Here is a 12998-nt window from a genome sequence, read left to right as displayed (position 1 = left end):
TTCTCCTCCCCCCCCCCCATTCTCCCCTGTGCTTTCTCCTCCCCCCCCCCCATTCTCCCCTGTGCTTTCTCCTCCCCCCCCCATTCTCCCCTGTGCTTTCTCCTCCCCCCCCCCATTTCTCCTCCCCCCCCCCCCCATTCTCCCCTGTGCTTTCTCCTCCCCCCCCCCCATTCTCCCCTGTGCTGCTTCCTCCCCCCCCCCATTCTCCCCTGTGCTTTCTCCTCCCCCCCCCCCCATTCTCCCCTGTGCTTTCTCCTCCCCCCCCCCCCATTCTCCCCTGTGCTTTCTCCTCCCCCCCCCCATTCTCCCCTGTGCTTTCTCCTCCCCCCCCCCCCATTCTCCCCTGTGCTGCTTCCTCCCCCCCCCCATTCTCCCCTGTGCTTTCTCCTCCCCCCCCCCATTCTCCCCTGTGCTTTCTCCTCCCCCCCCCCATTCTCCCCTGTGCTTTCTCCTCCCCCCCCCCATTCTCCCCTGTGCTTTCTCCTCCCCCCCCCCATTCTCCCCTGTGCTTTCTCCTCCCCCCCCATTCTCCCCTGTGCTTTCTCCTCCCCCCCCCATTCTCCCCTGTGCTTTCTCCTCCCCCCCCATTCTCCCCTGTGCTTTCTCCTCCCCCCCCATTCTCCCCTGTGCTTTCTCCTCCCCCCCCCATTCTCCCCTGTGCTTCCTCCTCCCCCCCCCCATTCTCCCCTGTGCTTCCTCCTCCCCCCCCCCATTCTCCCCTGTGCTTTCTCCTCCCCCCCATTCTCCCCTGTGCTTTCTCCTCCCCCCCATTCTCCCCTGTGCTTTATCCTCCCCCCCATTCTCCCCTGTGCTTTATCCTCCCCCCCCATTCTCCCCTGTGCTTTATCCTCCCCTTCTCCCGATTCTCCCTCTCGTGCTTCATCCTCCTCCCCATTCTCCCGATTCTCCCTCCCGTGCTTCATCCTCCCCCCTATTCTCCCTCCCGTGCTTCATCCTCCCCCCCCATTCTCCCTCCCGTGCTTCATCCTCCCCCCCATTCTCCCGATTCCCCCTCCCCTGTGCTTCCTCCCCTCCCCCTATCCACCCCTCTGCTTCCTTCTCCATCCTCCCCCCGTACTTTCTCCCCCTCCTCCCCCCCCCATCCTCGCCTGTGCATCCCCCCTCCTCCCCCCTGCCTCTCCCCACCTCTGTGCTCCTTTCCCCCCCATACTCTGTGCTCCTTCCCCCGTGCTACCCCCTGGGACAACGGAGGATGCAGGGGACGTTCAGCGTTGCTACAGGAGGGAGTGTATGATGTCCCAGCCACCGGCTCATGCCACAGCTCCCACTCCCCCGCTGGTTCTGCACAATGACTCATGTATAAGCCGAGGAGGCATTTTCAGTACAAAAATGTGCTGAAAATCTCGGCTTATACACGAGTATATACACAGTATTTACGGCTTATAAAATAAATGCATCAAGTTGTCAAACGCTCCATAATGCACTTTGATAAATGGAAATAAGAAACATTCAATACTGAATAATGTCTTTATTAGGTTTGTTTTACAAGAGACATTTTGAAATGTTAGAAAAAAATTTTTTTTCAAAGCTTTCTCTAAAAGCCCCTTATTTACATAGTAAAAACTATCCCTAAGTGGGATCCAGTACAAAGATCATGTGGTCGTACAAGTCAGGGATGACAATTAGCACATCTAACAAAGTAAGTATACATCTAACAAAATAAGTATACCTGGAGTAGGGGTCCTTCATCGTGGAGAAGCAAAAACAAAAATCATCCCTCTAATCTACTGCACTGTTCTGTGAAACTGCTGTTGCATTTAAAGTCATACTAACCAGCAGTACACCGTAGTAAAGCATGTTTGTCAACACAAACCAGAAGCAATCGTGTTTGTAGGCAGACAAAATCTATGAATATTGCGCCAATCCACTTACTAGATGCAAGACCAATGCATGTGATGCCATGCAACAGATTAGCGGAATACCTTTCCCCCTTCTCTTACTATATCCTCCACTCACCTGTTACCATATATGTTACAGTGTGGCTACAGCTATAGTAGAAAGTTGAGTAGAGCCACGAGGTAGAGGTATACAATAAGCCAGCAGCATCTGCGTGTAGCGAGCTGCCAATAAATATATTATATTGCTGTCTCTACCCATTTATCTTCATGGTTTGATTTATACATAGATTTTTATATTTATTTATTTTTTTTAACATGAAAACTAGAATTCCCAAATAAGGAGGTCCTCAATGACCTCCAGTCGCAAAATACTAATGTTAGCCATACAAATAAGCGCCACATATTTTTTAGCTTATAGTGTTTAAAAAAAATATTTTTTTTTTTTTTACCCTTCTGTGGTATGATTGAAGACAAAAAAAATACGCAGTTAGTATAAATGGTACTGCCTGGTATGTATAGGAATGGGAAGATATATTAAGCACTTCCCCAAATGAAAAAAAATAAAGCCACTGTAATCTTATCTTTTTGCTTACTTTCCTATCATAACCCTGTTTTAGCACTGGAATGGGATCATGAATAAATCAGCCTCTGATCTGGAGATTGATATTTCACATCCCCTTTGAAAATTCTATTTTTCTTCCCCTCCAAGTAGTAACACTCATTAGAAACACAGGACTCTTAGGAGGAGAAGCAGAAACAGTTTATATATATTTTGATTCCTGGTGACCAGCAGGCACCAAACACAGTTAAGTACTTCTCAACGATAACACAAGTTTGAGGAGCTCAATCCGCCCTTTGAGGGAGGCTCTCCAGCAGCATTCTCCGACCTTCTTCATAATCGTCTTCATCTACATTAACGAGAAGCTGAATGGTTTCTTGTCCTACAGCTTCCTTCAGAGAGTCTGTGATGAAAACACCTTTCAAAGCTTCCAGCAGGGAGCCATTCATGTAGTCCATCCAAAAAGCATCCAGGTAAGACAGTTCGGAGAACTTAATATCACAGATAATTGAGCCCAGGTCTCTAGATTTTAGCACAGTGTTGGACTGGCTAAAGAGATCAAATTGCTTCTCCAGCGGATCCTGCTTTATGGACAGAACGTTCTGGTGAAGAATCGCGTCGTGGCGGCAGTACTCTGCTCGAACGCGCAATCTGATTCCTAAAAAATGGAGGTAGGTGGAGGGGGGGGCAAAAAAAAGGGAGGGAAGAACAAACAGAAACAATTAAAAAGAAAAAGTAACAAATTCTACAAGGTCATGCAACTTTAACCACTATTAGAGTGTAGCCTTCAAAATATGAAGGACCAGCAAAGCTATAACAGCTCTAAAGCACTAAAGAGCACATTGTAGTTACCAGTTTGCAGCCAATATTAAGCTTTGAGGTGTTCTACAATTGAAACAGACTTGTCCTTATATTTCAGAGCTTTTTTTTTTTTCTTGTAAATGTAACAGGATGAGTAGGCATATTCACTTCAAGTCTGAGTCGTTTTTAGATGGTTGCAACGTCAAATGGCTCGTTTAAGTACCTGCAGCTTTTACTGGATTTTAGTATTAATTAGCAAAACGAATAGGAATGGAAATATACGACCAGAACTAATACCACTTGGATAGGAGAACAAATGTGGCTTGTTACATACGCTTAAGTGATTTTTTTTTCCGCTTTATTTTTTTTTCTGTTCTTGGTGAAGGTCAGTCAACCTGTAGAAGTATTTAATCAAGAGTGCAAAATAGAACATTTCTGTGCGCTTGTCTGTACATACAAATGACATCTCCCTGAAGTATAAAGATCAATGAAAGGGGAGCAGAAAATCAGAGCTATAGTAAGTGAATTCTAGCAGAAGGGAGAGTCCCCTTTTTTTTCTTGAGTGAGAATGGGGCACCATAGATGGCACAATGTCTTAATGATGACAAATTATTAAGAAGTTGCCGTGACAGTATTTTATCTTAATTAACCAGACATCCATTTTCAGCAAGCTAGGAGGAATAGACTTATCTATATGTTGACTTTTGAATGTGTTTCTTTCTGGTTGGTCAAGAAAACAGAATTTTGTTCGTATAAGCCTGTAATATTGACTTGTATGATGACAATTTAACATATTGTGCGGTTATCCTGGTTGACTAGAGACGCAGGATAATTGAACAATGATGTTGGCTGATATGTTGATTACACATTGTCCAGGCCATCTAGCTTGTTGACTTGCAAAACAGAGGAACAAGAACTATGCAAATAGATTACATAAACAATGCGAGTTGATCTTGTCACCATTCTTCCCCTTTACCTGTGAATGTTGGATTGAAGGACAGTTAACTATAAAAAGGATATATGCCTCTGTAACATCAGACAGAGATGCATCCAGACAGCCAAGAGATTCAGTCATCCAAGAGATCCAAAAGAACCAGACTCTTTACAAGACAGCAGCCAAGACATCATGGCTCCATCACGAGGGACACAGATTTGACATTCTACAGGATGCCAGCTTATGAGACCACGGCCCCGGCTGGGAGAATACAGATCCGCTTCGTTGACCATTGCTGAAACATGAATAAGTTTGGGGTAGTCAGGATTTGGACCCACTGGTCACCTGAGCCCCATGGATGTTTGTGAAAGTCAAGAATGGGACCCACCGGTCACTTGGCTCCATGGAGATGTTCGGAGAAGCCAGGTTGTGACCTTCCGGTCAACTGGCCTTGTACCTCAATGGACTCCTCTTCCTAAGCTTATCGTTACCTCCACTCTGTGCTTGACATAGGTGGGGGTAGTCGGCCCTGAAGTCACAGCTGCACTTATCCCAGCAAGTCAGCGGTGAGACTCTCTAAATTTGCATTATCTTGGGTATTATACTGGGACTTGTCGTATTTGTTATTTGCCCCTTTTTGTGCTTCAATAAAGCATTGCCACACAGTTTTACCATCACCCTGTGCTGTCTGAGTAGTATGCCCACGGTAAGAGGAGAGCAGGAGTTCGGAGGGTTGATCCCTGTTCCATGCGGTTTCAGCTAGGGGAAACACCACCCCCTCAGTGTCTCCACAGTTGCTAGGGCTAGAGGAAAGGTCAGAACTAATATTTTGCCCTCACAAAAGGAGGCAATACATTATAGTTCAATGCTAGTATTAAGCAGGTTTTTCTCTCATATATATATATATATATATATATATATATATATATATATATATATATATATATATATATATATTTTTAGACTATAGGTCTAAAGAATCAAAACATGCAGGTAGCTGCTAACCTTAATGTTCTGCCCAGCGCCAGCTCAGGCTGGTCACGGGCAACTCCTGCTGCATCAACTCAAGAAATCAGCCCTTCCTCTTCCGGTGCTGTGTAGACATCATGCAGATTAACAGCAGCTTTCTGCAGTTAAGTGTTCGGCTGTCAATCAGCATGACGTCGACAGAGAGAAAGACAAGTAGCTGCTCTGTTGACGAGATGTCAGTGGGAGACGTAGAGTCACTGGCAGAAGCAGTCTGACTGCTCTGAGCCAAACATCTGCTTGTTCTGAGGCCCATAGTTTAAAAAAAAAAAAAAAGGAACCATACCACTTGCGTTGCAGAATTATTATGTTTGTAATAATGACTCATAGAACTTCATTTCTCTGCAAAACAGATGTGGAAAGCTTCCAGTTGATCACTGCAAGGACAAACTGATCCAACTCAAACATGCGACACGTACAACTTTGTACTCCGCACACACTGTCCACTTCGGATGCATCCGCAAGGTATATTATTTAGGCTGAGTCTAGTAATCTTGGCAGTACACAATATTCTGCCTGTGATTAGATGTTTATACATGAGACAGTTTTTTTTATTGTGCATGAAACATTTAACACATTCTTAACAAGAATAGTAACCAACTCACAAGTGTATTTACATTATTTTTGTGTTTGCACAGATCAGATGTGCCACCACCAACAGGCAAAATATGTTCGGGATAATTCTGCCATTTCTGATACACCGGACCATAAATCAATTCAGAAGAAACCGTGGAATGATGATTTGTAATAACGCATTAACCAATGGGACATTGCAATTGCACAAGGCTCTTGGGTGGAACATTAAAAATCTTGCCTGTCTGTGATGACTAAATCTGATTTTCTATTTCTACAGGTGCATGAAACATACAGAGATAGAAAACAAACAGCATGTTTTAGACGCATCGTACATTAACATTTACATTCAAATACATTGATAGGAAAATACTAAAATTTTACTGTGCAAACTGTGCCATGTCAGGAAAATTAAACTTCGGTTGACTGCCTCTGGGAACTTTAAAAGTTTGTGAATATCATCAAGTTTAGCATATGATTCCATAGAAAAAGACATTCTATATGAATTCTTACAAGCTTATGTCCTTTCTCAGTTTTTCTCATGTTCAGTAAACTGAAAGGTTAGGAGAATTCACTAACCAATCTGGTTTCCACCATTAGCGGCATTGCCGTTGAGTTTTTTTAATGCCATGTTTTTTTTAATTTTTCTTTAAAAAAATGCAGATAAGGTAACATTTCAATCCAATAGTAAAGGGTTTGTGCAGCCCCTCTTGCTCTCAGTTTGACCTCCGTAGTGGAGCTACACCGCTACAGACCATATGCATACATCCGGTTTTTAGAATAGGTCACACAAAGGATTCCGGCAAAGAGACGATTACCTCAAATGCAGCACAACATTGCCACACCAGTCATTAAATAATGGTGACGAGACTGCACTAACCTTTTAAATATATACTTTTTTTTTTTTGCAAGTTTGGAGCTCATTAGAAAGTACTTAGGCTGGTTTCACATTAGCGTTTTTTTGCGCAGCGCTTCGTGTGCGTCCATGCGTCCCTATGTTTAACATGGAGGCGCATGGTCTTGCGTTTGCACACGTTCGTATGCGTTTTTTCAAAGGTGTGCGCCTAGGTGCTCCAGACGCAACCTGTTGCATTTTTGGGTTAGCCAAAAGGCGTAAAAAAAACGCTTGCGCATGGAAAGCGACAAAATAATGCATTACAGTCTATGGGAACGCAGGCAATGTGCATGGACATGCGTTCGTCTGCGTTTTCGTGCAAAAATGTGTAGATACTGGTTTTAACCCTTAGAGAACGAATGCGCATAAAAAACGCAAACACATGCAAAACGCATGATGCGTTTTTTGCATGAGTTTCTATTGCGCACGATGCGCTGCGTAAAAAAAAAAATGCTGATGTGAAAGTAGCCTTAAGGGTTTTATCTGGGCTTTTTTTTCTTTTAAATGGGGTCAAGTATTTATTGGCAGGCAACTACCTGCCTGTTGTGTGTGATGATAGCTCCTCGGGGCAATTTTTCCACTTCCTGTGACAGAGCAATGCCTTTCTCTTCCACTCTTGTCTGTCATGTTGATTAAAAAAAAAAAAACAACTGGTTAGCCTTATGCAGTGGAAAGTTGGCTGTCAATTACAATGTCGTCAGAAGAGAAGGCACTGATCTGTCAAAATGACATCAAAGGAAGAACCGCTGCCAGGCAGGACTGATAGCGACCTGCCTGTACTGCCCTGTGACTATTAGCAATAACCTGGCGATAAGTGCTTAGTGCCATGGAGGGAGGGGGTTCTGAATAATCCTTTGAAGGAAAGGTTCAAATGGCCGTATAACTTGGACTAGGATTGCACCATAATGCTCGGACCGGCCTTTGCCTTTCCCAACCCAAGTGTCACAGCTGCACGCTCCTTTCGGGAGAGCCAATGACCAGTCCAAGCACTGCGTTGTGACCCTCGTCTGAGTTATTTCGGCCATGTGACTCTCCACCATCGCAGACTCCCCCACTCTTTTGCTCCTTTGTTTTTTTTTTAAATTAATGATTTTACAATCAAGGGCAAATTATTAGCGTGAACAAAGGCTCACGCACTAGCTTCCTCACCCAGATTTACTTTGAAGATCTGGCTTTGAACAACAATTGCTATATAGTCATTTAAATGTTGACTTTAGCATCTGTGATTTTCTCAACACAAGCGGCCATTGGATTTTAGAACAAGAGAACTTCCAGTTCATTAACAAATAAGTGATCAGCAGTGACTTTTCCATTTATAAAGAGTGGATTTTTTTGTTTTTTAATTTTGAGTGAGTAACAGATACAGTCTGTAGATTTTACACATACTATACATATACTCATGCAGCCTTTAGCTATGACTATAGAGCGGAGGTTATTCAAAAATTAAATTAAAAAAGGGTCGTTTCCCAGCCAAAAGTCATTGTCGCTTTTAAAATCCACATCACAATCTAGTAATGGAAGTCACAATATGTGGGGGAGCCACCACTCAGACAGAAATTCATGTTATACCAATTTGACAGACCATAGCTTTATTTTCGTATAAAGTCATCAGTACGGGTTTTTTTAAAGCATCCGTGGAGTGCAGTCATATACAATTCTCGCAATTAACCATACTAGATCTAAACTTCCATTTTTTTTTTTTCCCTCAAATTACCCTTAAAGAAAAAAAAGAAAAAAAAAAACCACAACAACTTTATTTTACATCAGAACTGAAAGAAAACCCACAGCAGTCAGGTTTAGGACTCCTGAATAAAGTGACAATGTCCGTGAGGAGACACAATGTATCGGAGGAGTGGAGCAGCTTGTGTAATACAGCACCGACGGAAGCAGAAGCAAAACAAGCTTGTATTTTTTTTGCTCCCATGTTTACCATTGAGTTGCAGAGCCAGGCTGTCAGAGCAGCTTTTTAAGGTTTTTTCCATTGGCGGTCTTAACTGTGAACCGAGAGAGACAGGTTGAGCTTTTGGCAAATACACAGAACATTTCTTTTCTAAGTAGCAAGATATTCACTTTCATGACAAAAAGGTGTCCTTTTTATAAGTATCGTTACACAATATATTTTTTTCCTCTGTACTAAACTGAAAAAATTCTGGTGTAGCTGCAGATAGCAGAGGATAAAAGATGCATCTTGGAATAAGGCATATGTATTCATATGTTTTCTAGCACTGCTTTTGTATGAGAAAAAAAAAAAAAAAATTGTGACTAATTTCATATGCTGTGAGAAAAATCACAAGAAACTGCAAGGAATATGGTACGCTGCCGAATCGTTTTTTTCTTTTGTTAAAGGGACAGCGTCCTCAAGAAGTCACATGAGTTTATAAAAGTTTCATTGTGTATGCATTTGTTTCAGAAATATTGTTAGGTCCAGAAATATTTGGGCAGTGACCAGATCTTCGTGATTTCAGCTCTGCAGGCCACTATCTTGGATGTAAAATCAAATTATGCAACTGAAGTGGAGACTTTTGGGTTTAACTAAAGGGGTTTCTCCTCAATCCTTCTGTCGTGATGAAGACACCATATACTGCAATTGGATATACCTGAATCTAGGTGGATTCATAAACCTTGCTCATCTCTTCCTCTCCTTGACTTCTATTTTGTTATAATTTTCTACTTAAAGTTCTTTTCCTTCCTCAGGCTTGAGAAAGCCCAACTTTATTGCAAGGAGTTAATGAACAAGTTGTTAATATGTCACTTTTTTTTTTTTAAATGTAATTATATGCCACTCAAATGAACTGGTTTCTGGAAAAAAAATTTTTAAAAGGGTTGAAAAAAAAATCCTGCGAAACATTTATGAATTGCAACCATTTTTCTACAAAGCCTCCTCATTTCAGGGGCTCAAAAGTAATTGGACAAAATTAAAAATTTGCCATAAATAAAAATGTTCATTCTTAATACTTTGCATTGAATCCTTTGCAGGCCATGACTACCTGAAATCTGGAAGCCATGGATGTTACCATCGAAGGTTACTTTCTTTGTGATGATTTACTGCAGCAGACTCCAGTTGTTGCTTGTTTGTGGGTCTCCCAGCCTTAAAGGGAACCCGTTACCTCCTTTTTGAGCTATGAGCTGTAGCCACTGCCTTGCGGGGCTTAACTATAGCATTCTATAATGCTGTAGATAAGCCCCCGATCCAAACTGAAAGAGAAGAAAAACAAGTTTTAATATACTCACCCGAGGAAGGTGAAGATGGGAGGCGCCAGACCCGGACCAGCGACACCCATCGGACCGGACCGCCCCGGGGTGAGTATAATATAACTTGATTTTCTTCTTTCAGGCTAGATCAGGGGCTTATCTACAGCATTCTAGAATGCTGAAGATAAGTCCAGAAAGGCAGTGACCACAGCTCATAGCTGAAAAAGGAAGTGACAGGTTCCCTTTAAGTTTCAGCTTAAGCATGTGAAATGCCACTTGATGGGCGGAGAGCTGGTGATTACTCAGCTGTTGCAGAATATTCCACTTTAGTTTCACAGTATGTTTTGGGTCATTGTCCATTTGTTCTGTGAAGCACCATCTAGTCAACCTTGCTGCAGTTGGTTGAATCAGAGCAGATAGTATAGCACTGTGCACACACAGGATTCATCTGGCTGCTTCTGTCTTCAGTAACATCATCAAACACTATTGGCTCAGTGCACTGGAAGCCATGCATGCCGCCCATGCCATCGCACTGCCTCCGTGTGTTAGATGATGTGTGCGTTGGATCATAAGCTGTTCCAAGCCTTCTCCGTACTTTCTTCTTCCCATCATTCTGGTACAGGTTGACCTTAGTTCCATCTGTCCATAGAATGCTTTTCCAGAATTGGGCAGCTTTATTAGAGGTTTCTGACAAATTGCAGTATGGGCTATTTTTAAGGACGATTAATAATTTGCACCTTGTGGTGAGCCATCTGTATTTGCCCTTATGGTAGACTTTGATACTGAAGCAACCACTTCCTGGAGTGTTCTTCACTTGGGTGGATGTTGTGAAGGGGTTTTCTTCAGCTTGGAAAGGAGTCTTCAATCCTCCATTTTGGTCTTCCGTGGATGTCCATGCCTTTGAGTTCTTTTCTTTTTGTGCAGAATGTACCAAACGGTTGATATGGGCACTCCTAACATATCTACCATCTAATGGATTTCTCCCCCCCCCCCCCGGGTAATGGTCTGTTTCTCTTCCATTGAGAGCTCTTTTTGGCCACATGTTGTGGGTTCACGGCAACAGTTTCCAAATGTCAACGCCACACCTAGAGTCAACTCCAGACTTTTACTTGCTTAATTGATGATGGATTAACATGGGAATAGCCCATTAAAGAGCTTGAGATAATTGTCCAATTACTTTTGGTCCCTTTGAAAAGAGGCAGCTGGATATTAAAGGGCTGTAATTCCTAAACTCTTACTCCAATTAGGACATGAATATCCTCAAATTAAAGCCGAGAGTCTGCACTTTAAGCCCATTAATGATTATATACTTTGTTTTTCAGATTATAAGAGGCACTTTTTGTGTGTGTGGGTATGGTGCATCTTTTGAACATTCCTTGCCGGCTGCAGTGGAGCAGGGTCGTTGCTGGCAGAGGCATGATTTGGGGCGATGCTGCAGGCCTCAGGCTGGGAGTTAGGTGTGTTCGGTGGTGCGGAGGCTCCACCGACATTTTGTGAAAGCCTGGAGCACCCCCTGGTTTTCATTGCTGTGGACTCCAGGAAAATGGCCACCGAGGACAGCACATGCACAGGTGGATATCTTCACACCACTGAATACTTGCAGCGTCGCACCTCCAAACATCCCTTCCTCCCATCCGGGGTCCGCAGCACAGCATCGCCCAACTCCTGCCTCTACCGGCAGAGACCCTAGGATCCCGCTCCACAGCAGCCGCCACTCCCGGTAAGAAATAGGTTGCACAGTTTATAATCACTACCATTTTATTAAAAAAGCTTTGTTTTCCCTATTTTTCTTCCCAAAATTTGTGATGCATCTTATAAACTGCAAGATATGGTAACTATCCTGTATATGTTTTGGTAAACGTCTAAAACTCCAAAACTTGTCACTGTCCAAATATTTCTGAACCCAGTCATTCGAATGAGGCTTGTAAAGAAAAGAAAAACAAGTGCTTGAAATCAGTAATGTCAACAAATCTGAAGCGTGTGAATCCATTTTTAAAGAGTAACTTCAGCCACAAGTGACATTAGCATGACAACAAATATAAACATAGCACTCAACTTAAAGGTATTTGCAAGGCAGTTTATTGTAGTACATGAAAAAAGACGTTTCTGTCAATGTGACCTTCTTCAGTTACGTGTGGTATATAGATTGTGTAGAGCTTATAGGCATCTATCAGAAAGGACGATGGTACTTTAAGCGTTGAGGCGAATGATCTCTCTAAGATAATGAGCTTGTCAGTATATAGGAGAGGGACAAACATGCCTCCAGATGCGGTGTCCATGACCGGTGGACACCGCATCTGGAGGCACGTTTGCCCCTCTCCTATATACTGACAAGCTCATTATCTTAGAGAGATCATTCTCCTCAACGCTTAAAGTACCATCGTCCTTTCTGATAGATGCCTATAAGCGCTACACAATCTATATACTACACGCAACTGAAGGTCACATTGACCGAAACGTCTTTTTTCGTGTACTACAATAAACCGCCTTGCAAATACCTTTGAGTTGAGTGCTAGGTTTATATTTGTTGCTTTAACGGTTTGGGAACCTAACCTTAGCACCATCTTGAGTTGTGCTCACGGTGTTCTTTCTATTAGCATGATGACAGCTGGATCAACTTAATTGCCATTTTTCAACAGCTGTGGTTCTGTAAGCAAATTGAAATATGCCATGCCGCATTGATGCAAAAGGAGCTTCAACCAAGTATTGAGTGCATTTACTGAACATACATTTCAGTAGGCCAACATTTCGGATTTTAAAATAATTTTTCAAGCTGGTGTTATAAAGTATTGTAATTTACTGAGATAATGACTTTTGGGTTTCATTGGCTGTAAGCCATAATCATCAACATTAACAGAAACAAACATGTGAAATAGATCACTAATTGTAACGACTAATATAGGAGTTTCACTTTTTGTATTGAAGAACTGAAATAAATTAACTTTTTGATGATATTCTAATTTTGTGAGAAGCACCTGTAGGTGCAGCTACAATCTCAGCCAAAATGGGGCATCTATTAAATAACTTGACTGACTCCTATAGTGTTCATAAACAGTCATTTGTGACTGAAGTTCCTCTTTAAACGTACGTAAATGGTTTGTCCACTATTATATTTATCCTCCAGATAAGACATCACTATTAGGTCTGTGAGGGGTGCGA

General features: G+C 42.5%; 1 protein-coding gene across 2 annotated transcripts in view; it reads right to left on the bottom strand.

Moving 5' to 3' along the window:
• Positions 1-1474: 1474 nt before the first annotated feature.
• The window catches only part of DEDD2 (death effector domain containing 2), a 41655-nt gene continuing 30131 nt past the window's right edge, over positions 1475-12998 (bottom strand). For both annotated transcript variants that reach the window (XM_073570739.1, XM_073570740.1), the window contains exon 5: positions 1475-3076. In XM_073570739.1, the coding sequence (XP_073426840.1) occupies positions 2703-3076 (374 nt within the window). In that variant the 3' untranslated portion in view covers positions 1475-2702. The remainder of the gene's footprint in view (positions 3077-12998) is intronic.

Source organism: Dendrobates tinctorius, unplaced genomic scaffold, assembly GCF_039654945.1.
Source record: "Dendrobates tinctorius isolate UK_male_01 unplaced genomic scaffold, ASM3965494v1 ptg000028l, whole genome shotgun sequence".
Classification (NCBI taxonomy): Eukaryota; Metazoa; Chordata; class Amphibia; order Anura; family Dendrobatidae; genus Dendrobates; species Dendrobates tinctorius.
This window is presented reverse-complemented; position numbering and strand designations above follow the sequence as displayed.